At 42.9% G+C, this 25699-nt stretch overlaps 2 protein-coding genes across 2 annotated transcripts in view; one reads left to right on the forward strand and one right to left on the reverse strand.

Annotated features, from left to right (window-relative positions):
- On the forward strand, nt 1-13427 carry tgm2b (transglutaminase 2b). Its single transcript, XM_053867651.1, has 13 exons — nt 1-105; nt 4796-4975; nt 6420-6638; nt 7429-7547; nt 9005-9133; nt 9202-9379; nt 9495-9627; nt 11100-11206; nt 11275-11514; nt 11639-11914; nt 11986-12146; nt 12250-12386; nt 12926-13427. The coding sequence occupies exons 1-13, from the start codon at nt 96-98 to the stop codon at nt 13074-13076; spliced, it is 2040 nt and encodes a 679-aa protein (XP_053723626.1). The 5' UTR covers nt 1-95; the 3' UTR covers nt 13077-13427.
- Nucleotides 13227-25699, reverse strand: part of LOC128760336 (V-set and transmembrane domain-containing protein 2-like protein) — a 20661-nt gene continuing 8188 nt past the window's right edge. The window contains exons 2-4 of the mRNA XM_053867654.1: nt 18473-18642; nt 16621-16665; nt 13227-14800 (exon numbers count right to left, since the gene is read on the reverse strand). Of these exons, the coding sequence (XP_053723629.1) occupies nt 14534-14800; nt 16621-16665; nt 18473-18642 (482 nt within the window). The 3' untranslated portion in view covers nt 13227-14533. The remainder of the gene's footprint in view (nt 14801-16620; nt 16666-18472; nt 18643-25699) is intronic.

Raw genomic sequence — 25699 nt, forward strand, 5'->3', positions numbered from 1 at the left:
GCCACGGTCCGAGTGAGGACTACAAATAACACCGGGACCCACTGAGAGACTCCAAAGTTATTCCTGCCAGTCTCCCTCCAGTTACACTTGCAACCATGAGTCAAGGTAAGTCTGTATAACTCATTCATATATATATATTTATGCTTTATACAACTTTATTCTGTCGGTGATTTACAAACATCCGTGAGGGTATCAATATATGAACGGCTCCTGGTGTGAAACAGTTGGACAGTCTGTCTGAATGAAGCGTCCGATCATCCCAACAAAGATGTCAGTCAGAAACGTCAACGTCTCAGACAGAAATGTTTCACCCGCGTGATGATGACCGCCTCCCCGAGAGCCGCACTCTCGTAACAGCCGCACAGACGCAGCTGCGCTCTTCTAGTGAACTCTTACCAGCTTTATGGAGGAGACAAGCTTGGAGACAAGCCAATAACCGGAGCTATTTGAACCTTACAGGAGACAAATTGCAGATTCAGGAGCCAGGTGTTTAAGTTTCATTCAGACAAAGGAACTGCAGTCTTTTCAAATTTGTTGTTGAACGTATAGAACTCGGACGCAAACATGACTGAGCGCCACAGGTGAAACAACGCAACTGAACTCTAAAACTTGAATGGTCACATGGGGACAAAGAAAACATATTCAGCCTGATCCTGTTTAATATCCACACTTTTATTTTTGCGTCATGGTTTATCAGGTCAGATATGATCAGCCTTTGTAATTTTATTGTATTTTATTGTATTTTATTTATTAACATCACTTTATTTCGAAGCACTTTCCTAGTTGGTGGAACCCCCACTGACCATGGCAATAAATTATATTCTGATTCTGATTCTTGTACTCACACCTGTGAATGCACATTTAAATGAGTTCACTGTTCTTAGTCCTGCATGAAAAGCTCCTTTATATCAGATGGTATTTTGTTCTATTTCTGTTCTGGGATGGAAACATATTCTGTCAGAAGGTGGTTGAGAGGCTTTGGAGTGTCGTCCCAATTTCACAAAAAAAAAAAAAAAAAAAAAAATCTGTTTCTACAGTTTATGTATCATGCAATGCAGATATATATTTTATTAAAAGGTCATTATCATACAATACAAACATAATGTCTCATTTTTTCACCCATTACAAACAAAATTCCAGGCCTCTCCCATGAGTCCATTAAGTCTTCATTCACTAAGCAGCGGTCAAAATATGCAGTCCAGTGCAGTGTACGAATAATGATAGAATTCATCCAAAAAAGGAAAATAAATATTAAATAAAACACAGAAAAGAAAGGCATGGCTTTGGCATCAATATACAACAACATGTAAGGAATTAAATACAATGGCACCAAGATTCCAAAGGAGCAATCCACAACAATTGCAGCCCAAAGTGAAGGTGCGATGAAATAAATTAATAAATTCGTGACAATTTAATAAGATCAATATGTGTATGTGCACTACCCAATTCACCGTGGTATATTACAGTACTCAGCCACAGGGGCTTTGGTGGCGAACAGGCAGCGAGACAAGAGCTGCAGACACTGATTCTAGGTTCAAATTCTTGGAATAGTGTGAATAAAAAGTGTTGTTTTTTTTTAATGGTTGTAACATTCCTATCCTCTTTGTCTTTGTTTTGGTTTGTTTGTTTTAGATGGATAGATTAAATAAATAAATAAAAATAAAAAAACAGCAATAAAATAAAATACAAATCTAAGACATAAACTTAAATATCAAGTATTTCAGCAGTGAAAATATGCACCAAGTTAAAGACTAATATCAGTGATGGCATTCATCTCAACCCTAGAGTAGATCCTAAAATGGATGCACCAGAGACAAACACATTATTTTCTGCTGCATGATTTGCCATATGGTTTAAGGCCTAGCAACTAAAATCAGGCACAGAATAAGACCCTCATCTGGTTACTTCAATATTCATACAAAAGTATCTCGCAACAGTTTCTCTCTGAGATCATTGACATCACTTATTCAATCCTGAATCCAGAGTAAATATGATATGAAGTGTGACAGCCATGTTCATGAGTGCAGGGGCCCTGAACCTCCACATCCATGCATGAACTCCAAAACACGGGGAAAATATTCCGGCACCAGCATGTCTTCTATATTTATACCTTGATGTTGAGATCTAATAAAAACTACGTTTCATTACCTCCGCAGACCAAACCACAGTAACACGTTAAAGTAACACCCTGGATGCTGTGTGCTTCTCCCAATTCATTACTACTTGCAGGCTTTTGGGGTCACGGCCGCCCACATGCCTTCCATTTTTGGAATTGTTTTCACATGTATTTCATGGTCATACGAATACAGAGATTCTAAAAAGACTCTTTTTAATGGAAAGTAAGGCGTCCCCTCTGAGTTCTCAGTGCAGTGGAGGCTGCGCAGCTTTAAGTCCTCAGCTGTTGAAGGATGTAACCGGCTGTCATCATTGAAACATATGTTTCAGTTGGTTCCACAAACATGCTTTCAATTAGAGGTCAGCCTCAGTTAGACTGCAGGGCCTTGAAGAGCATGAAGGAAACTTCCTTCAGCTCAAAGTGAAACAGCAGGAAGTCTGTCCAGCTTATTAGAAGTTGTTTACTCGGGTCGCGTCATGACATTACCACCGCCTGCCTGTTTCCACCAGCAGCACCTCATGTTTAGAGAGTGGGGGGTGAGGACGAGGGATGACGAAACAGCAACTCATTTCAATGAGAAGCTCCAGTGTGGTGAAGCGTCTCGGTTGGTAGTGAGAGCGTGCGTGCTTCTGGGTGGGGCGTTAAATTTGGTGTGCCTATTCCACCTATGCGCTCAACCGTGGGAAATTAGTCAACGAATATTTTCATTGTGAGAACATGGAGCTGCTTCAGAGGGGCCAGTGAAGCGATCATAATGCCCTTCTCACTCACCTGGTCAAACAAGATGAGCTTTTTTAGATCACGACTGAACACAATACCAGACTGAGCTTTGCATTTCTTCTTCACTCAACACTCCAGATTCTGAGTTTAAGTTCAGTGTTTTGCTCATATGCCTGACTTGAAAGTTAACATTTGGGACGAGTGGCTCGATATGTCGTTCAATAACAGCATGTTATATTTTGATGAATGAACAAAAACAAGAATATATGCATCAACATATGTATTTCATTTTGTGACATCTAAGACATTATGGGGTATGTCTCAAGTGTGTGATGGGACCGAAGAATGAGTTTGCTGTCTCACGAAAACAGATGATCTCTGTTTCTGTATTAAAACGACACTCTTTATTAATGCAAGATATACTCAAGTGATGCCTTTGACAGGAAGCGTTTGACACTTCAAGATGATGTTGATGATGATAATAAGTTGTTTTGTTGTAGTTCTCTGTGGCTTTAATCTTTCAACACTTGCAAATCATGTTGCAACAAACACTTATTTGGGGGTCCAACATGTTTGCATTTTTACTTATAAGAAGAAAAAAACCTGAAAATAGATGAATAAACAACATAAAGAAATACACACAAATGAAGAGAATAGGACAGAAAAACTAACAAAAAAAACAGTGAGACTAGTATTTTCTAAAATTGAAAGGCACAGACTGTATTAATATAAAGATAAGATCACCAATATTGAGCTTAGTCAATGGCTTCCACAATAATTCTACTTCTTCTTCTAATCCTACTTCAAACGTCAAGTTGTGTCATGTAAACCGGGGGTCTCAAACTGAATTGACCGGAGGGTGGCCAGGGGCTAAGTCTTGGTGAGGTTGGGCCGAAGGCCGGGTTTGTAGTTTTGCCACTTGTCGTGGGTCATTTTGCATCATCTGATGTTATTTATTTGCTTTAAAAGAATCCTTGCTTTCCACTTGGTGCCAGCGTGAGTCTCTTGAGGATCTATAGAACAGGCTCCTTTAAAAAAAGAGTGTGGCTTGGTCTTGAGGCATCCCATCATGCATTGCAGGACAGAAAGGTCTGACCGATCACATCGCGATGATAGCTGTGTTTTGATGACGTTAAAAGCAATAATATTTGGGTGACTCTGTGGTTTTGCAGTGTAGTAAAGGTGCCTCCAAGATAAAGCATTCACTTACTGTGTTTTCTAAACATCTCAGTCAAATCTCATCTCTGATCAAATCAAATGTCCTGTGGGCCAGAACCACGTGTGTTGAAACAAACGTGGTTCAATACAAAGTGTCCATCCCTTAATTTGTTTCCAGCCCCTTGTCAGAGTGTGTAAAAAGTCACTTTAGGTCAACAGCTTGACATTCCGTGGTGGCTTCTGTACAGTAAATCCACCTCTTGTTTCAAGTCACTTGCGACTACTGCATCTTGCAAAACATTCTGTCCCTCTACAGCTCCATACCTGTAACTAGCCATGCGGTGTTTGCGGCGCTCTAACAGCACCATAAACTTTTATATTATTCCTGTGGTTAAATTGGAAAAAAAAGCGCTACCGCAGGGCAATAAACCTGCTGTAAAAATGGTGCAGAAACATGAGCTTTGTGTCAGCGAGTGAAAGATAAGCTGTATATTTTGCGTTGATAACATCGACGTCTATTGTTGCGACGTGACCGTTTATTTTCGGAAAGAATGCAGTCAAGGCCGGGAGCAGTTCTTGTCAAGGCAGGCCCCCCAACAATACTCCGGGTCACCCTGAATTTACAGCAGTTTGAAGGTAAAAACCCACTGTGATCTCGACAGTCTGTGACCAAACAATCAAGACAGAAGTGGAACAGACGATCTACTGTGTGCCTACAACTTGGTGGAAAGCTGTCAGGAATCTCTGCAAGTGCTCCGATAGAATTCAATGTCAAAATGTAATCTACTCCTTCTACTGCAGCACTGGACATCGAGAGGTGGGACCTGGAGTACAAGGTTAATAACCAAGCGCATCACACGGATCTGAATGGAGTCGACCGTCTGATCGTGAGAAGAGGACAGCCTTTCAACATCAGCCTGTATCTTGGCTCGGGAAGCTACCAGCCTGGAGTCAGCTCCCTGGATCTCACCGTGGAGACAGGTACTGGTCATCCACCTCCCCTCACTTTGATGTGTTGTGGATATAATATAACAGGACAATTTCAAGATTTCTAAGCTTCATCGTCGCAAAACATTGAGCCTATGTGTCGCATCAGTGAACTGTTTCCTTACTGTACTTCCGTCAAAGTCCGCATGCGCAGTAGAGTAATAAATGTAATGATGTTGGGGCACCAGACCTCAGTAGGATTCACATATCACCGACTTTCTGCCGTGATGCCCATGTCGACTGTGGCCGATTGACAAGTCAAACTGTGGAGGTTGGAGGCAAAAAATAAACAAATAAACAAATAAACAAAGTGTTCATCATATAGAGCTCTTTGTTGAACTGGTGAGTCATGTGCACAGCACAAACTAAGTTTTGTGAAAGTTTACGTCACACACTATTAACATTACTAAATGTTGAAAACTTCAGATATTTCTCTAATATTTGGAGAACTGAAGCATCCGACTGTTTTGACTGTGAGAACTGTCCAAAGTTTTACGCGTTACATTTAATATTAATTTATAACTGCAGGTTTTACAGTTTCACTCATTATACACTCATTATAACATACATTCAGAGTAATGTGAAACTGTGTTTCATTTTTTTTTTAGCAGTTATTAGTGTTAAATTATATGCATTGAGGTGTTTTGAATGTGAAACTGAGATTTTTTTTTCATTGCCTAGCTACAATTTAGTTTGTAGTGACCCCACACATATATAAAAATGTGGTTAAAAATACATACGTACGACTATAAGAAAAAGAAGTAATCACTTTCAAACTGTAGAACTTTGTTATTGGAAGCTCTGTTTTTCAGTCATCTGTCTAGTTTAAGTACAATGGATTCACCTGCATTCTCAGATGTTGCTCTTTCTATTTTGACGTCTCTGCTGGCTTCGACAGTAAAAGCACCAAAGCTTCTCTGGTTAGGAAATGAGAGCGCTTAAAAAACAGCTCCCCTGCTGATGCAGTGTTGAGAGTCCCCAAGTGAGGTGCTCATGATAATGATGTGGACGTGGATGCGGAGGAAAGGGAAAACTATTGTTTCATTTTCCAATGTTTTCACTGTAAGCGATACGGCGGCTGCTTTACAGCAGCGAACAATAGCTGTACAAATGTTTGCTGGTCATCAAAATAGTTGACCTTGACCTTGGTGCATTTCTAGTCAACATTCCGGAGCAACATCATGGAAATGTTTTTGCTTCCCAGTTGATATAAAAATGATTGCATTGAACTTCAGAACAGGAAGTGCTGCTCGCCAAAGGAAGCATCTGCTCAATCACCGATAAAAAAAATAAATAAAAAAGACAGATTGACTATTTATATACGTGCAGCCGGACTATCGCATCTTCACCAAAGGCGTCGGTTGCTATCCAGTGAAGGGTGATGCTGATAATTCTCTTCCTTTGCTGATGTCTGCAACTTATTTCCGCTCTCGTACAGGTCCACAGCCATCAGAGGAGTGGGCCACGAGGGCCTCCTTCGGTCTCTCCACCAACACCAAAGCTAACCGCTGGAGCGCTGCAGTCGTCAGTCCCCCTGGAGAAAAAGTCACCCTGTCGATCTGCTCGCCGCCCAAAGCCCCAATTGGCCGATACACTCTGACACTTGGCTCATCCGGCCAGCTTCAGTTCATCCTGCTGTTCAACCCCTGGTGTCCAGGTGAGTAAACAGACCCTCCGTCAAGCTTTTCTTATCCACGATGACGGCAGTGGGAGCCGAGGGATCACCCTCAGTCCAGAAATAGCACAACACTTCATCATCAATCAATTCTATACCATTTCAAATGAGCTCTTTATCCCTTCAGTGATTCACTTGCTTAAATGAGCGAGCCTGTCAAAGCCAAATCACCAATAGCTGCAGTAAAACCAGGAAAAAAAGCAAGACAAATCCTGTTTAGATGAAGAAAGCTAGATTTTAAATGACACCGGTCACATCAAAGTGCTTGTTAAGAGCACAGATAATGAACCGTGACCATGATACCAGCTCAGTCTTGGCTTCTTTGCCCTTGTTTGGTTTCCTCTGATACAATTCCCAAAAGATACTGTTGAAAAAAACAACTCTGTTATTCAGATAATTATAGATAAACACAGGGAGTGCCTGGTAACTATGCTGTTGTAACCTTTGCCTCCAGCATGCAGACCATAACTCAAGTACAATGATGCAGTGGACTGTTAGATGGATGGATGGTTAGATAGCTAGATAGATAGATAGATGGATGGACGGACGGACGGACGGACGGACGGACGGACGGACGGACGGACAGACAGACAGACAGACAGACAGATAGATAGATAGATAGCACGAATATCCTTTTCTCTTGATCACGCTGTGTCACTGGCTCGCCTGGTTTTCCACCTGCTTCACAGGCTCAGCTTGGTACCAGTAGATGAAAGTGTAGTTCGCAGTATGTAGGACGTCATATTTCAAGTGTGGTGTCGTGCTACAACAGGAGACGCCGTGTATCTGGATGATGAGCAGAGTCTGCAGGAATACGTCCTATCTCAGGATGGAATTATCTTCCGTGGCAGCTACAAATATCCCGTAGCAACTCCCTGGAACTTTGGCCAGGTACCAACACTAACAGCATGCTGACAGCCACACTTCCACACACAGCATTGCAGGAGGGAAATGGATGTTTGTAGAGATAAAAAGCTGACGCCAAGTCTGATATAAACTTGATGTATTCTGATGAATTGGCTGCCCAAGTGTAACACGGTTTGAAATCACTGAGGTGAGAGGTGATGAGTCATTTTTCTGATGTGATGAACATGTCGTGCCTCTTTCGTAAATGTTTTGATCAACAACAGCTCCAAAATAACTGTGTGAAGACAATGAAGTAAAATATTACAGCTGAGGATTCCATGTCTCACCCAGGTGGATCCATCAACATTTTTTTCATTTACTAAAATATAAATGCCAGACTGTGTAATATTGCCTTCTCTGCCTTCTTCTTTTACCTGGTATTCCCATTTAACCTCCTTCATCCAACATGTTCCCTGTCTCTCCTCTCCACGTGTCCAAGCCATTTGAGTCTTGCCTCCCTAGGCCTCATCTTCTCATCAACGCCAGCTTTTCATGCAGCAGCTGGCGTTCATGAGAAGAAGTCATGTGAGATGGTAAAAGCGAAAGTTTTACCACTAAGGGTCTCGATTCTGAATCCATTCATAAATTTCTAAGTTCCCATGATTGAAATGTAGAACAGAAGGAACTAAAAAGCAAAACTCACTAGTGCAGCGTGCCGTCACTTGAACACTATACGGGGAGGACGTAAACAAACATGGCTGATCAAGAGCTCCATCTCTCTCTACGCTATATCAGCAGTTACCGTTTTAACTGGCAGCATTAATGAACAACTCGGGTCACACACACACAAACATTCCCCACGTTTACGTCTGAGGCTCCGCCCTTGTGAGGAGCTCCGTAAGAAAACAACGAGCACTCACTACACACTGTCAGCCCGGAAACTACTCGTGGAACATCATAGCAAAAAAAGTTGTATTTATTTAATCGTATATTTATTACACAAATAAAGCATATTTTGTTCCAATCATTGCAGCCTAGAGCTGTATTAGGCTAAATACTGACCGTAGTTTTTTTTTTTTAACTCCTTATGTCCCGTCATCTTGTACCCGAACCATAAATGATGGCAATGTTAAAAATCTGCCACATAATCAAACATTTTTTGCTGCGACAGTCAATAAAAAAAACTGAAATCCTGGAGGGACTGGCTCAGTATCACCAGTCCACTCATTATAGCAAACCGTGGTAACGTGTATTTATAAACAAAGACCTGGGTGGAGGCCACGTACACCCGTTTGAAGCTTGAAACACATTTATAGATGCGGATATTTCTGGCAGCAGGCAGTTTGGATTGCAACCAAGAAATGTCTAATTGAGTGAGATTAGTGTGGCCCACTGCTCATGTGTCCATGAGAGCTTTACAGTGTTGCAGAGTTAAACCCCAATTGACAGTGTGCTTGTTGGTGCAGTACCAGGACAGCTGATGATGTTTGTTTCCTGTTCAGTTTGAGAGCAGAATCCTCGACATCTGTCTGCGGATTCTGGATACCAATCCTAAATTTTTCAACAATCCTGCTAAAGACTGCTCTAAGAGGAGGAATCCTGTGTATGTGTCCAGAGTATTGAGCGCCATGGTAAGGCTTCGACGCAGCTGGCAATTTTACAGTCCACCTCTTACTGCCTTGTTTTTTGCTCCTGGCAGGTCAATTGTAATGATGATCAAGGGCTTCTGTTGGGAAAATGGACTGATGGATATGAGGGTGGAGTCAGCCCGATGTTCTGGAAGGGCAGCGTGGAGATTCTCCGCAAATGGGACACGCAACAGTGTCAGCCGGTTCGTTACGGCCAGTGCTGGGTGTTTGCAGCGGTGGCCTGCACTAGTAAGATATGACGCTTAGCCGTCGCAGGTCACTATCACTCAGAAACATGACATCCCTGTATGTATGTACAGTCATGATAAAGGCGCTGCCTCTCACCACTGTGTTATTCTCTCAGTCTCCAGAGCTCTTGGCATCCCCTGCAGAGTGGTCACCAACTACCTGTCAGCCCACGACACCAACCGCAACCTCATCATCGAACGCAAAATCGACGAGAACGGGAAGCTTGTGGCTTCCAGAGAAATGATCTGGTTAGAACCCATCACTTCCATTTTCTGTGAATGCCGTTGGTGTAACACGAGACTGGCACCAACAATGGAGCAGCCTTCCCTCCAGTCTGCTGGTGGAACAGAGGATGTTTAGATTGTTGTTTAAGATCATGCGGCGCAAGACGCTCATCTGTCTTGTCAGTGGTTTACCATCCGTCCCCTGAAATACGGATTCATTCTGGTATGTGACCTCTAAATGATGCGTCCCATATTGAAATAATGCTGGACACAATTTGTTGGAGTCCTTGAACACACCGCACTGCTGCCAGCTTGGTGTCATTCTCATTATGAAGAACCATGTCAGGTGTAAAGCATGTCACCAGGAAACAGAAACGGCTGTCCATGTTGTGTCTTCCTGCTGCAGCGGGCAGCATGTTCTATATGAAACTTAAAGGAAGCTGTTATCAACACCAGAGTGGCCTATAATGTTTCCAATGTTCTGCTGTTAGCATGTTGTCGAGCCTCTTCAGAGCCTCTGAGGTTATTCTGAAGAACAAGACAGCATCTGTTAGTTGGGTTGTTGGAGGAAACAAATGTTTGCATGAGGAAACACTGTGCTGTTGAGAACAGCTTCCTTAAAGTTACATTTAGAACACATCCGCACACACATACACATTTGTCTTCTTATCTTAGTGAGGACCGTCATTGACAAACATTAACATTACCCTTTCCCCAGCCTCTCACCCTAAACCTAAGCATCTAAAACAAATGGCTAAATTTAACCTTAACCAGACTAAAAGGCAATTATAATAACCCAGCTATTTTGTAGTTTTAAACCTCAAACTGAGGCTTGACAAAGTGAGGACCGGCCAAAATGTCCTCACTTTGCAAGAATGGCCTCACTCTGTTGACTAAAATCTCATACAGGTTCTCGCAAACATACAAGAACACAGACACAAACAAAAACAACTAAACCAACAAACTAACTCAACTCATCTCACAAAAACCCTAGTTTTGTATAAAAACACAAAACAAAGATTGCAGAATAAACATTGCAGACATCCAGTCAAAGCTTTTAAAATTAATGCTGTTGAAATAAATGGATAAAATGACAAACAAAAGAACCTACAGTGGGGAAGCTATATAGCTGGTCGTGCAGAACCAGTGCGAACTTGTATGGCAATATATGTGGGGACCAATTCCTGGAAACACACCTCCGTGCGGGAACCTCTTGCTGGAACTCAGAAGTCTGAGCCTCAATTTGAGGATGAAAGCTTCAAATTATAATGACTGAGTCATTATAATTCAGAGTCCTGGTTAAGGTTGTTTTGGATGGATGGGTTTAGGGTGAGAGGCTGGGGAAAAGGTTATGTCCCCACAGATATATAGTGATACAACCGTGTGGCTGTGCATGTGTGTGTGTGTGTGTGCACTGGTTGCTCAACTCAGATTCAAACATTTGCCGTTGCCTCACCACTCTACAAGCTGCATGCTAAGGTGTGACCCCTCTCCAGGAACTATCACTGCTGGGTGGAGGGCTGGATGACCAGACAGGACCTCTCCGGGTCTGACTTCGACGGGTGGCAAGCCTTTGACCCAACACCTCAGGAGAAGAGCGACAGTAATCCACCACTTCAATAACAGGTCACTGATATTTAAAACAAAACTCTGATAGGGATTATGTTGCAGAGGTCTACTGCTGTGGTCCCATCCCTGTGCGGGCCATCAAGGAGGGGGAACTCACCTTCAAGTACGACGCGCCGTTTGTGTTTGCTGAGGTCAACGCTGATGTTCTCACCGTCATGACGAAAGCGGATGGAAGCACGTCTGAGGTGACCAGCGTGACTCTGGTGGGTCAAAACATCAGCACCAAGAGTGTCGGCAGTGATGCCAGAGAAGACATCACTCACCTGTACAAGTTTCCTGAAGGTGAAGTGTAGAGAGACACTCTCCTCTGTCCTCCTCCTTCTCTCCCATTCGTCTTCCAACTGAACACACAACCAGAGCCGACATACTCGAATTATCCTTCATCCTGTTTGCTCCTCTTCACCAGGTTCTGATGAAGAGCGGGAGACTTTCAAAAAGGCCGGCCACCAGAATAAGCTGCTCTTGGAGAAGGAGAACCAGAACCTGCATCTGGCTATCAAAGTCTCACCTGACATGAAGAAAGGCTGCGACTTTGATGTGTTCGCCGTCGTCACAAACAACACGCAGAGCAACAAAAGGTGTCGTCTGGTGTTTGGCTCCTACGCTGTGACTTACAACGGTGTCCTGGGGGGAAGCTGCGGCTTCAAAGATCTGCTTAATGTGGAGCTCTCACCGGGAGCTGGTACAAGAAGTCACTCATAAAAGCTTTGTTAGTATAACCCACCTTTGTCCCACTAACGTTTGCGCTGGCAGCTCGGCAGGTGCAGCTGAGGCTCAACTACTCCAAGTACGGCCCCCTGGTCACTGACGACAACCTGATCCGTCTGGGCGCTCTGCTGCACGAATACACCTCTGACAAGGCCGTGCTGGCAGTGAGGAACATTGTGCTGGAGAATCCTCAGATTGAAGTCAGAGTGAGTGTAACAAACGCACACCTAAAAGGAGCTCTGTGTTTTCATGTCGGGAACAGTTCTTTGTGTTCAGAGCTGTAACACGACCGGATTCTTCCAATTGTAGATCCTGGGGGAGCCAAAGGAGAACCGCAAGCTGGCTGCCGAGCTGACTCTGAAGAACCCACTGCCAGAGCCACTGGAGAACTGCTGCTTCAGCATCGAGGGAGCGAACCTGACTGGAGGAAACATCATCTCAGAGAGGTGCAGAGCGCAGTGCTGTTTCAAGAGACATCTTGACCGTGAGGGGCCTGTGCAGTGTTGCACGCAGTGCTCTGACAGCCCAAAAATCTGCTCTTCGTAGATGTGAATTGGAGGATTTGTCGCTGTGTCCGTGTGCTTGTTTGTACTACTTTGTGCGGACCAGTTCTTGAGAAAACACTATCCCTCTAAGGGCCATATGACTGTGTGGACATTCAAAATAACTGGGTCAATATAAATGGGTTTCAGTTTGGTTCAGAGTCCTGCTTAAGGTTTGCCATTAGTTTTGGAAGGGGAGGTTTAGGGTGAGAGGCTGGGGAAAGCTGTGGTGCTCTCAACTGACTACAGCGATGGTTTCAAGCTGTGATAAAATATTTTTCTTTATCTTGTTGAAAAGACAAGTTATACATGCACTGGAAGCCTGAAGACGAATCACTGTGAGATTAGTACTAATCCCCCTGCTTGAGGCGTCATTTTTGTACATGCTGGACAGCGTTAACTCTCACATGTTTATTGCTAACATTTAAATATTTGTCTCTCAGGCTAAACAGCGCAGTGGGACCCGGAGAAGACGCCCAAGTGAAAATCTATTTCACTCCCACCCACTCAGGCCTGAGGAAGCTGGTGGTCGACTTTGACAGCAACAGGCTGTGCCATGTAAAGGGTTACAAAAATGTCATTATCGGGAAATAGTTCAGACATTTATGACATTGGTCTTCAGTGCAAGCAGATGTTTTTCTTTTTGGTCAAAGGTGTTATATGTGCAGCTGAGATTCCCGCATCTTGCACTCGGACAAAAGACATCAGAAAATGTTTGATGTTTATTTCTGTAGCATTGTCAAGAGTGTCCACCTCTTATGCAGCTGATTTTCATTGAGACGATGTTTTGGACCCTTCTTAACGCCTTGTGATGTGTCTTTATACGCGCGGACAGGAAGCACATCATCTGTTTACATCAGATCAACTTTGACACACTTGTATGTTTCAAAATAAACTATCATACAATGCAAACCCTCATTTGTGCTTCAAATAAATAAGAATGAAACCCAGATTATTGCATGGTTCTTATGGTATGGTATAAAAATGAAATGCTTATAAATGGTCACCTAGTTTAACAGGAATCAGCATCTTGGACACGTGAACAGTCAAGTTTACTTTGCTGCTAGTAAAACTGCAATATGACCATGAAAGGAATTCTGGCTTTTAATGATGTCTGAATTCTTAAGTGCTGGAAATAACCTTTATATCCACTCCTCCAGAGAAAACCAAGACTTTATGGCATGTTGATTGCCCCAATTCGTGAGTGCTTTATTTACTCACAGTCTGCCCATGTTTTGATGGCAGTTCTCTGTGTTACACAAGGGGCTGGATGTGAGGGAGATCGTACTTGTTGAAGTATTTGAGAGTGGTGCGTGATAATGTCCACAGCTTTTGTTTCTAATAGATGTCTGACTGACTTGAAACACAACATAAAAACTGGTGTAATAACTGCTAGTCACTTCACGGGAACATCATTCCTGAGGCAGAAGTGTCTCTTTAATAACTAATATTTTCCCATCTGCTGGTTATGCCCCCAGAACTGGTGCATCGTGCGCAGACAGATCCAATTTAGAAATGCAATGAATATGCATTACTGCGGCTCAAACAGCGTTCAAGTATTCATGACGAATAAACACAGACACACTGTGCAGTTTAATGTCAGACAGCATCATCGATGTTTGAAAACAATGGATCCTACATCAAATCAAGGCAGAGAAGGTCAGAAGATGTACATGTACATAACTGATGTGCTTTGACTAATAATGCAATATATGTGTGTTTATATTGCAAGACAATTTCTGGCAAAGGATTAGTATAGAACTGTTAGCTAGAATATAGATTAGATTTTAAACTTTTCAACTATGACAATACCAGGCTCACCACTTGGTTCTTCTCGTGGTTTCTTCATTTCTTGTGACAGTTTAGGTCACTTTCATGACAGTCAACCTAAAACAGTAAAACAAAAAGTGAAACACAAACTGTTACACGGGTCAACATGTGATTTCTTACGCTGTTCAGCAACCACTTATTTAACAGTGAGTCCAGTGATGGTCAGCAGGTCTGAGAGGCTCTTGATGTTCTCCTCCACAGACGGCTCCATCCACGCGTCTCTAAAGCAGACAGCCCTGGTCACAGTCCGTGCCACTTAATCTCCTCTTCAGCCGTCTGTCTGCTGAGTCGTGCAGGTGCTGCTGATCAGCCTCCTGGACCGACGGGTGCTGCTCTGGCTCCACATGGAGGAAAGCTCCAACCCGGTGCTGTTGTGCTTCAGCTCCGCTGAAGTCGATGACCCGGCACTCGTACGTGCCCTCGTCTGAGCTCTTCACGCTGGACAAGCGCAGCTTGTGAGATATGTTGCTGCCGAAGACTTTCACCACCTGAAGACGCACCAAAAACATTCACTACTTATCATGGGAGTCAAGTAACCAAGTAAATTGCAGTTTAGAATTTGGTTGCCCTCAAACACATATATAACACACCACATATTGAACACACACACTTGTACTGCTATCATAACCCCTTCCCCAGCCTCTCCTTCTAAACCTAACCATCCAAAACACATGGCTAACCTTAACCAGGGGTCTGAACCAAACTTTCAGCCCATTATAAAGACCCTGTTATTTTGAAGTCTTCATCCTCAAATTGAGGCCTAATCTTGTGGGGTCTGGCAAAAGGGGCTCCACAAATACATAAGGGCTCCACAAGGATGTGCCTTCTCCAAAATTGGACCTCACTAGAATAGATATGCTTCACCACACACACACAGGTTTGTCTTCTTACCTTAGTGAGAACTGTCAAAACTGTCACAACCCTATCCCCAGCATCGCCCCATAAACCTAACCATCTAAAACAAATGGCTAAACTTAACATTTACTCATAACCAAACTAAAATCCAATTATAAAAACCCAACTATTTTGTAGTTTTAACCCTCAAAATGCAAAAAAAATGTCCTCACTCTGTTGAAACTCATCCAGGTTCTCACAAAGACAGAAGTACAAGAACACATATATCTGAGAAAAGCACTTCAAGCTGAATGTATGCCCCAGCAAAACTCTATGACTCATCATGACTACAACAAGGGCGACACAGCAAGTGTAACATACTGGTCATCAAGAAGGGATTTCTGTATTCCTGGAGGCACACAGAAGTCAGCCTTCCTCATCCATGCATTAGGCTTTGAATTGGATCAGATCATGCCGCTCCAGCTTCATCGTGGTTGGGTAAGGGTTCTTTGTTGGGAGGCATTTGATGCGGTTCTGCTTTTGAAATACAATTTTAAGCCACTACAGTAGGTATAAATACCACCTCATGTGATCATGAGCTGGACTCACAGATACAATGACTGCACATACAGTAAAGTACTACCAAAGAGTATCACAAGTACAGTAACACTGAAAGACCGTCACCCCCCACGGTCGCTCATACTAACCATTCTTTTTCAATGTCAGGAAACGCTGCGGGAGGGGAAACCTTTGATGCAACTGAAAGCCAAATGCGGAAGGCTGACGTCAACACTGGAGCCAAACCCAGTGAGACCGTTGTCAACATGTTGCATGTTGGGAGAGAGAATGTGGCGTGCGATCCAGCAGCATAGAGGCAGTGACTGACGGTGGATATCGACAGCGCTTGTTGGCAACGTACAGTACAGTAACATCCTGAACACTGGCAGCCCCTGGTGGGTCCCAAGTTAATAGGGCTATTGACAAGTCTCAAGGGTGAAAGAAAGGCACCCAAATTGTATGGTCGTATGCCAACGGGAAACGAGATCAAAGTCTGAAGACAACCGTAGCATTGCTCAACAGCTTCACTTACGAACACAGGTGAGAACTGTGTTATTCTCATGCAATGAGTTCCACAATGTTTTGAATTTATATTTCCTTTTTTGAACAGCGTTATAAACATTGTGTGTAAGAAGCACAGGTCTGATGTTAGCATTTCATCTAGGAAAGGATTTGATCACTATAATTCAGGTTTTCTGGTGGTAGGTTGTCAGTGGAGGCACAGCAAACACAGGATGTGTCTCCAAGGCAAGCGATCTTTAGTTCTGCCCTCAGTGAGAACGTCAGGACTGTGTTGACGCTAATAGCGCTAGCACTGTAGCTAGTGAATGTAAATCAGCCCTTGAACATGTTTATATAAAAACCCGTCGAGCCTTTTGCAGCTGGATTGTTTTTGCTGAAGAAAGATCAAACTCACACTTATTTTGGTGGCACCTTTCAGCGTCTCATCCAGCGGCGCGACCTGAAACACAGATGACACGTGAGCGACAGACACAGACACATCCTGCTCGGCCTGATGTTGCTGGCATTATCTGAAGAAGCTCCTTGTTATTCTGTGAGCTAACAGGCAGAACGTGTCTGAAGCCGCACACAAGTCTCTTTGCTGGAGAGTGTGCAGCGGCACCGGGGTGTTTCTTTTAGGCTCAGGTATGAATTATGCATCGAGGGGGAAGAGAGCTTGAAAATCTATTTCTTTCTCAGTGCCAATTATAGGGTCTGCAGGCACCACAGGGGACCCTGAGAGCCGCCATCACGGGAGAGGGTCAACCTGTTCCCCCGGAGCTGGCAAATGCTAACCAGCAATTATCCTCTCATTTTTATGCCTGAGGTTTCTGCCCAGACTAATACTGCATTTTCCTCAACTGGCTCTGCAGCTCAGGTTCAGCACAGAGAACACTGAGGCAGAAATGCACATTTCATATTAGAGAACAGCTCCTACAAACACATCACCAGCCATGTTCATCCCTTCAGTGAGACCCCCAGAGTCTGGATTTGTTCCCTTCATCTGCCCCTCGGTACCTGGCATCCAGTGCTGGTGCCTTCTGCTCTGCCGTCATGTCTGTGTGGCACGTTTCCTCAAGTCCTCTTGTTAAGTTTGGTCAAGTCTCCACATCAAGCCCAGTCACAGTCTGGCCGAGTCCTGGCTCTTCTAGTCTCCACATGAAGTCAAGCAGCAGTTTAGTCCAGTCCAGTCTTGTATAGCCAAGTCATAGTCTTGTTAGGTAAGTTACGTAACCATCGAGTCCCATCTGGTTGTCGTCAAGTCATCGTGTCATCAAGTAAAGCCAAGTGTTGTCTTTTATGTGTCTTGTTCTGTTCTTGTCTTGGCCACCATTGTCCTCGCCCTCCTCTTGTGTTGCCCTTTAAAATGGATGCTTGGATTAAACACAGATCCAGCGCTGACTCTGGTAACTGGCTCCTGAACCGCAACAGCCCTCACAACTCTCTCTCTCTCTCTCTCTCTCTCTCTCTCTCTCTCTCTCTCTCTCTCTCTCTCTCTATATATATATATATATATATATATATATATATATATATATATATATATATATATATATATATATATATATCCATCATCCATTATCACCTTCACCTTCCAACCATAAATAACTATGCTCAAACCTTATGATCCCATGTGGCTAAAATATTGGCAATCAAAATTGACAATTCACAGTCGGTGTGAGGAATTTGGATCCTGATTTGCTGGCTGACCACAAAATATGACTCAATATTAGTATGCATGAACCATTTCAGGAAGGCGTGCATAATCAGGAAGTGACAAATGACTTCACTGATGAGAAAAAAGAACATCTGACTGTTCTCAATGAAGCTCTATACTCTGCATTCTGTTTCTGCTTCACTACCACAGGAATACATGACCATCTCTTCACAACACAACACTTGCAGGAGCCTCCAGTTCATCCCAGCTTGCAGATTCATTTGGTGACTGATCTTCAGCGGATGTTTATTCTATTCAAATATGAACAGAATATGTAGGTTTAGATAGTGTACAGAAGTAATGGGTAGATGAGGTATCATGAAACAGTACTGCAGGGTTGATGAAACAGTGTCCTGATTTCCAGAGGCCACTAGATGGCGCTCTTGGGTTAGAAATGATCTGAGGCTTCATTGAGTTAGTTGTTGAAGTCCAAACATTATACAGCAGACAGCGCCATCTGTGGCCCCTGAAAATCATGACACTGTTTCATGAAACCTCATCAGCCCATCACAACTGTGTTGTAAGTATGTGATGCTTCAGGCTGAATTACATTGTTGGTGGCTGAAGCAGGGCTCTCCTGCCCGTCAGTGTAGTCCTTTATGTACCACCACTGGATCTCCAGAGAGTACGAGGGCGAACCCGCCCCGCGGAAGGAGCACGCCATCTCTACATCCTTGCCACTCTGTGTTGTCATGTCACGGGGCACTTCTGTGAAGACAGCTGAGAGACAACAAAGAAGCCGTTAACAGAAGCAATTGAAGAAATTAGAACTACAACTTTTCAGTACTCAAGATAGACGTGGGGAGCAACACAGATGTGAGTGCATCAAAGATAGAATCACATCATTTAATCAGAATCAGAACAAAGATGAGCTTCTGTTTTGTCTGCGATAAGGACTGAGAGTTTAACACCAAACATGTATCTGCCATATTCATTGATCAAAATGCAGTAGGTGGTTAGAAAAAGAAAACAGGATCAGAAAAATGTATTTTTCCTGATGCACATGTGCAAATGACTTTCAACATGCGACCCAAGTGTGGTGACCAGTAGGGGGCGTAATAAAGTATCGATACACTCAAATGTCGCGATACCTGATTGCGCGGTGTTGTCTTCATTACCACATCATCGACACTTGGATATGCTGCTGCGTTTGTGACGTGGTTTATGCTAACAGTTTCTTTCTATACAATGGAGCTATCTTGTCGAATAACAATTCATTCCTCTTCTGGAGTGTGAAGTGTAGCTGAAAGTCTAACAGGACCGACGTCATCACAATAAACCTGTTTTCATGCACATGATATTGTACTGCCTTATCAGGTTCCCAACCACCCCCTTAAAATGATAACTCATATTGCAATATATTGCTGAACCAACAAAATTGGGATACACTGCAATGTACTGTCTCGCCACTCCCTTATTGGGATACGTATCACATCGCAAGATACCTGCCAATATACTAGTAGTATAGTATAGTAACCAGGGGTGAGAGGTCAATCCTACTGATAGATGGAGCTAGAAATTTTAGGTTGGCCATGGTGCAATGACCCCGGAGGAAAAAAAAGACTAAACTTCAAAGACTAACTAAAAAAAGTAAATAAAAATAGAAGAAATGCAAAGTAAAAAAAAGACTTTTGAAAACAGAGAATGGAATACTCCATCATTTTTCCTTTCAGCACCATGATTCTTTGAAAACTTTGGCCACACTTTCATCAGAAAGAAACCAGTCGATGTCAATGGCAACAAGTTTGACACATTTCCATGAGTTGCAATGAAGGCAAAATTGATGGTAATGATCATAGTAATAAGTACATAATTACAATCTTACGAAAATATGTCTGAGGGCAAAGTTTAGTTGTTACCAGAGGAACACTGTTTCCTAAAGGTGACCAGGAAACATTTTCAACCAGCCAGGTTTAATCCAGCGTTGGGACTAATGTTCATCCAAACTGGCTTCAAGGGAACCTTCTGCTGATCTGTCATTGATCTGGCTCCATGAGTCCGGACGTCCACTGGAGGAACACGGAGAGCTTTGTTTTCCAGCTGACATCACTCTTCACAGTCGGTGAGAGAGCGACCTCATTATGGTTGCTGCTCGGCTCAACTTCACCATCTGTCTCCATAAATTCTTGTGTTTAATGTCCATTCACTTTAAAGGATGTAGTTTAACTGCTCATTTGTAGTAAGAGTCCCGAGTGAATATAAAGAGAGACAGACTTGCCGAAGAATGAGTGATTCATAGTTGTGCAAGTGTGGAATGGATTTTTCGCAGTTGACTTTATGGCTTTATAACTAATCTGCCAATACCTCCTGACTGAGAGTTAGATTTTTTCTGGATACCACGTCTCATGAAAAAAAGTCGGAGGATTAATTCACGGCTCTGGAATGTGAGCGTAACAGATTTTAGCTGCTGCTTTTGAAGTGGACGTCCACAGGAGCTCATAAGTGAAGTATTGCGGTATTGAAGAAGGTGCTTGAGCCAGTAACTCCTTGTGGCTTCATATGTGGATCTGTGCACCAGGATCTCATTGTAATGCCAAGACAATGCTCTGACAGAGGTCCTCAAATCACGGACATGGAATTGGGAAAGGAATTCATATTCAATCGGCCTGGTGAAGAGCTGATCCAGGGAACGAGCCACCGGATTGAAGGAGAAGGCGGAGAAAGCGTTGCTGGCTTTTGACTGACGGTGCTCCTAGTCATGCCCTTGATGCACTAGTGCTCGTGGACAAGCTGTGTCCTCATTTGTCAGGAGGAGAGGTAAGGAATCCAGTCAGACACAAAGAGACAGGATAGAACGGAGGATATAGTGCAGAAAGACGAGGGCAGAGGTGAACCAGGATGAGTGTGGAGGAAAGAAAGGGCTGAAAAGATGGATGCTGCAGTGCAGGAACGGACGCGTGCACATACTGTACACCAATGCAGACAGAGCCACACATGCACACGAATGTGCAGTCTTTAAGGTCCAACTGCTGCATTTCCATAACGAATACTGATCAAAATTAGGGATATCCCAGTACCACTTCTTTGCTGATGCCAAGTACCGATAAGTAGGGCTGCATCGCTGACTTATTATCGGTGGATCAAATGATAAATATAAGATGATTTTTTAAATTATTTATTTTAACAACATGATATTTGTATTTACACATGATGAGAAACGTAATTACTCTTTAAAAAATTTCTCAATCCCCATGTAAAAATGACAAAAGAAAGCTGGCATTTCTCCGGAAAATCACACAACCTGTTGTGAAGCACCTGGAGAGTAGACCTGCAGACATTACAGCCAGCCAGCAAGGTATCATAGCAGTACTGCAGTTCACAACGTGTGCACCCACCCACGGAGTCAAATCACTCAAATGCTAACTGGAGCTAACTGCAGGTGAAACCAAGGCATATGGAGTTTATTGTTTTGGACGAGCAGCTGAGTCCTATTGTTGTAGACCAGAGCTGTCAGCAGCTAACAGTGCACCTGGACCCCCAGATACTCGTTCACTGGACATGTAGTCGATGAGAATCTGGGGTCCAGCTGTGCTATTAGCAACAACAACAGAACTCAACAGGACTGCTCATCCAAAACAATAAACACCATTAGCATTGATTTGGCCTGCGGTTAGTTCCGGTTAGCATCCGTTCCATATTGGTGGCAGTCAAATTTGGTGCAGTGATTTGAGGACAAGCGTCTTGTTTTAACTCTGCTTCTGATATGTATTTAAGACTAGAAAATGCCTATTTTTAAAGGAGATCTGACAAAAATAAATAAATAAATACCATGCTAGTACTGGCAGTGTTTAGATTACCATAATTTAGTTTATCGCATGTTTTTTTGAGATGGATTAAGAGCTCTGTCATCTGAGTCGTCTCTGTCTGACCACATACAGTACATAAAGCACACCATGTATTTCAGCTTGTTTTCGGTTGCTCCAGCTCCACAAAGCTGTTGTGTCAGTGGCTGAGAGATTTAAAGACTGCAAACTAATGACTTTCTCCGAGGCTGGTTTGAACAACAAGCTGCTGGCGGAGTTCAAGTCAAACATCTTATTACTCCTCGTCTCGTCGTCCAGAACTCCAAAAACCTATGAATGCTTCTGTGTGACACCATGAAGGATCAATAAGAGCTGAGAGAAGCAATATGAGGAAGTAAGTCCTTTTAGTTTAGGAAAACAATTGAGACATTTATTCTTTCTGGCAGTGTTTTGTGCTGTCTCATTGTTTAAGCGTGTTTTATTGAAGAAAACGCTCTGTAAGACATTAGCAGTCAATCTGATTTGATCTGATGATCTGCGTTACCGGCCGCTAACCTGGGTTACACGACTGTACAGCTACTTCCTTCACCCATTGTGCATTAACTATTGCGTCCCTTGACTTAAGCCCAGCAATGATCGAGGGAGCTCTGTATACGTGGAGGACAAATCGACTATCAAAACTGTTGAGTTTAATTCGGTACTTACATTTTTTTCACAATGATTCTTAGATGTTTAGTGAACAGGGACCAATGAAAAAACTTTTTTCCTCACTTTTACCTCATGTTTTAATCATAACACTCACAAATAAGCATTATTCCAATTTTTATAAATCCAGACTTTAAGGATTCCCAGAAGTTAAGAGTATGAGATGCACATGGCAGGAGTCACCAACCTTTTATCAACGCGAGCGACTCCAAGGGCACTTAACCCGAAGGGCTAACGTCAGTTCAGAACACACTTCTGAAATCACCATCAATAATGGACGAGAAATGATATTCCTCTCAAATACTTGTGTCATTGCTGAGTTTTCACAATAATTATCAATGGTGAAACGAACAAAATCCAACATAATAATAAGGTTATTACATGAAATATTCAAAAACACAATACTCCTTTGGTCTCTCTGGGCCCCTGCACTATGGGCACCAGGGAACAAGTACCATGATCATGTTCATGACCCTGAATAGATGCCAAGGGGTGTGACAGTCATTCCTAACTGATGGATTATTGTCTTCCTGTCTGACAGGAAGCGGCACAATAAGATGAGGACACATCAAAAACAAACACTGCCATCCTCTGGAAATGGCAGTAACCCAGAAAAATAATCATAAGGTAACTGTCCCTACACCTTCAGTCACTTTACTTAAGAGTATATGGTTTTGCTGCAGTCGTAAAATAGTCTGTTTTGACTTGTTTACATGTGTTTACATCATGTCACTAGCGTGTTCTCTTTATGTTTTAACCGACATTTTAGAATATTAGAAGATTGTCATCGCGGGTTAGAACAGCAGTCTCTGCAGTTTTATACTCGTTGCCCATTTTCAGAATCACAGGGGTCAGCAGTCAGTTCCAGCTAAATTGAATGAGAAGTGAGAAACACCTCGGACAGGTCTCCTGTGATTCTCACACCTGTCCAGGGTATATTCCTGCTTCTCGCCCAATGACTGCTGGGATAGGCTCCAAGACTGCCCGCTACCCTAAAACATTTTTAATGAACCTGTGAATAAGACTTTGTTTGTTTGATTGATATATTGTTTTCTACCCATTTCTCAAGATTTCATGTTTTAATCTCAGTCTTTTAGATGGGATTAGGCTCTCCAAAGCCCCGCCCCCAGCTCAGAACCCCGCCCCCAGTCCCTCCCCTACGGACACACCAGGTCACCGGCTCGATTAACATCTATTTGTAGAAAAATTAATTTTTATTATATATATATATATATATATATATATATATATATATATATATATATATATATATATATATATATATATATATATATATGGAGGGAGCTTAAAACAGCAAAATACTCCTCAGATGAAAAATCTATGACATAGTTTTGCAAACGATGGTTTAAAGTTTGGAACTTAACTGTAGTTTCCTCCTGTCATCAGCGTCAGACATCCCATCAATCACAACGCGCTTCCATGCGTCCATACAAGTGTGGCGACTCAGGAGATGTGGATAACCACAAGATTACACAGGTAAACAAATATGGCGGCCGAGCTACAGCTGCGAAAGGGCTGGATCATATTCGGCGAAATTACCGTGAGTGTCCTAAGGACAGCCCCCCCCAGCTAAAAGCCGGTTTAATCTGGTGCATTCCCACTTCCATAGGTTTTAAAGGCAGTCTTGTTAAACAAATCATTACCTAATGAGTTATTGTCTATACACATGGCAAAGACCAAATGCAAATCATCTGAGAAAGGAACATTGTGGCGTGTACAATGTGTTTGAGCATATGGCTGCGTTTCCTCCCACAATATCTGCTCAGAAAACATCAGAAGCGGCGGCGGCGCCTGGCATTTCAATCATCTGGCGCTCCTCAGTATGCTGCGCAGGATCTGGCATTTTGTTGTCCGTGGATACAGTATCAACAGCTTGTGGTGAAGCAGACGTATTTCACTGCAAACAGGCTTTGTTCTTCAGACCAGCGAGATGGATGAAAGGAGGAGGGACAGCTGGGCAACCAGCTTGAATCATGAAAATGTTCACTATATGTTATATAATTAGGGTCGACTGCTGAGGAAACTTGTTTTTAGTTGAACTTTCTGACAGACAAGATGCGACAGATTTGGTGTGTTCACAAGTTTTAACAGACCCTCCCGTCGACTGTCCAGTCAAAGGTGTGATGATTATATCCAGGTACCACCTCCATCCAACATAAAACTTTGTATATGTTTAGAATTATAATAACTTACATACTTTACACCAGCAGATGGCAGACACATGTAACTTCAACCTGAGTGACAATTGAGATTAGATTGTGTAAAATGGGGTCGAAAAGACAAGACAAGGTCAGTTATAGTTACGGAGCAGGAGTTAAACAGAGCACAAGAGACGCTATTGGAATCAGATGAGCAATATTTATACTCTGATGGAGATCATACAGAAAGATATTTTTTTTGCCCACAATGATGTAAAGAGAAAATCTGACCGAAAGTTAACCATCAATCGAGATTCATTTAAGAGACTGTCAGTAACTGCGGTCACATGGGCACATTTTCCTGAATGTTTTCCGATCTGAGATTAAACTTTAATCCCTGTTTTCATGACGCAAAAAGATACTATCCGAGTCAAATGTGAAGAGAGAATCCGATCAACAGTGAGCATGAGCCACCCCTCTTGATACGAAGGAAATCTCATTCGGAAAACGCTCAACTGGGTGATTTCATTTGGATCAGGCTTTTGTTCCGATTACATTGGTCCATGTGAACGCAGCAAATGTCCGGTGGCTAAGTGCAGATGAATTCAACACCAGTGTTCGAGCCTGCACAGACAACCTGCAAGTGTCACTCTTCATGCTCCCACCCAAGCCCCATCTATGCTCAACGTTCCATACAGATCTGGATGCAGCCTTCTGTCAGTGCTCTGCGTTTCCACAAGCAAACGTGTGGCTGTAACTTCATAGTACGCAGCTCTAATAAGACAGGAAAAAGACATAACAATGCTGGAAATTCTATGTCCTCCAGTCGCGATACATACACAACAGCCACACTGACCACCACGTCCTACAACACTGCCAACAGGTACATTATTAATATTTCTTTAACATTTGTCATGTTTGATTTGGAGTTTGTTGTAGTCATAAACTTTTGACCCTGAGCTGACATATTGGTGAACAGCAGTGTAAAGAACGTATGGAAGTGAGTACGCATACAATTCCGTACATAAAGGGAGCATGAATGGGCCTTCGTTCTTGGCAATGTTATGGTTCTTAGTGCGCTGCACCTACTCAGAATTTCTCCTTCCACTAAAGCCGTATCTATAGGACCCATCCTGCACCCTAAAATCTAATTCCTGAGTGGCGACATGG

Source organism: Synchiropus splendidus, chromosome 6, assembly GCF_027744825.2.
Source record: "Synchiropus splendidus isolate RoL2022-P1 chromosome 6, RoL_Sspl_1.0, whole genome shotgun sequence".
NCBI lineage: Eukaryota > Metazoa > Chordata > Actinopteri > Syngnathiformes > Callionymidae > Synchiropus > Synchiropus splendidus.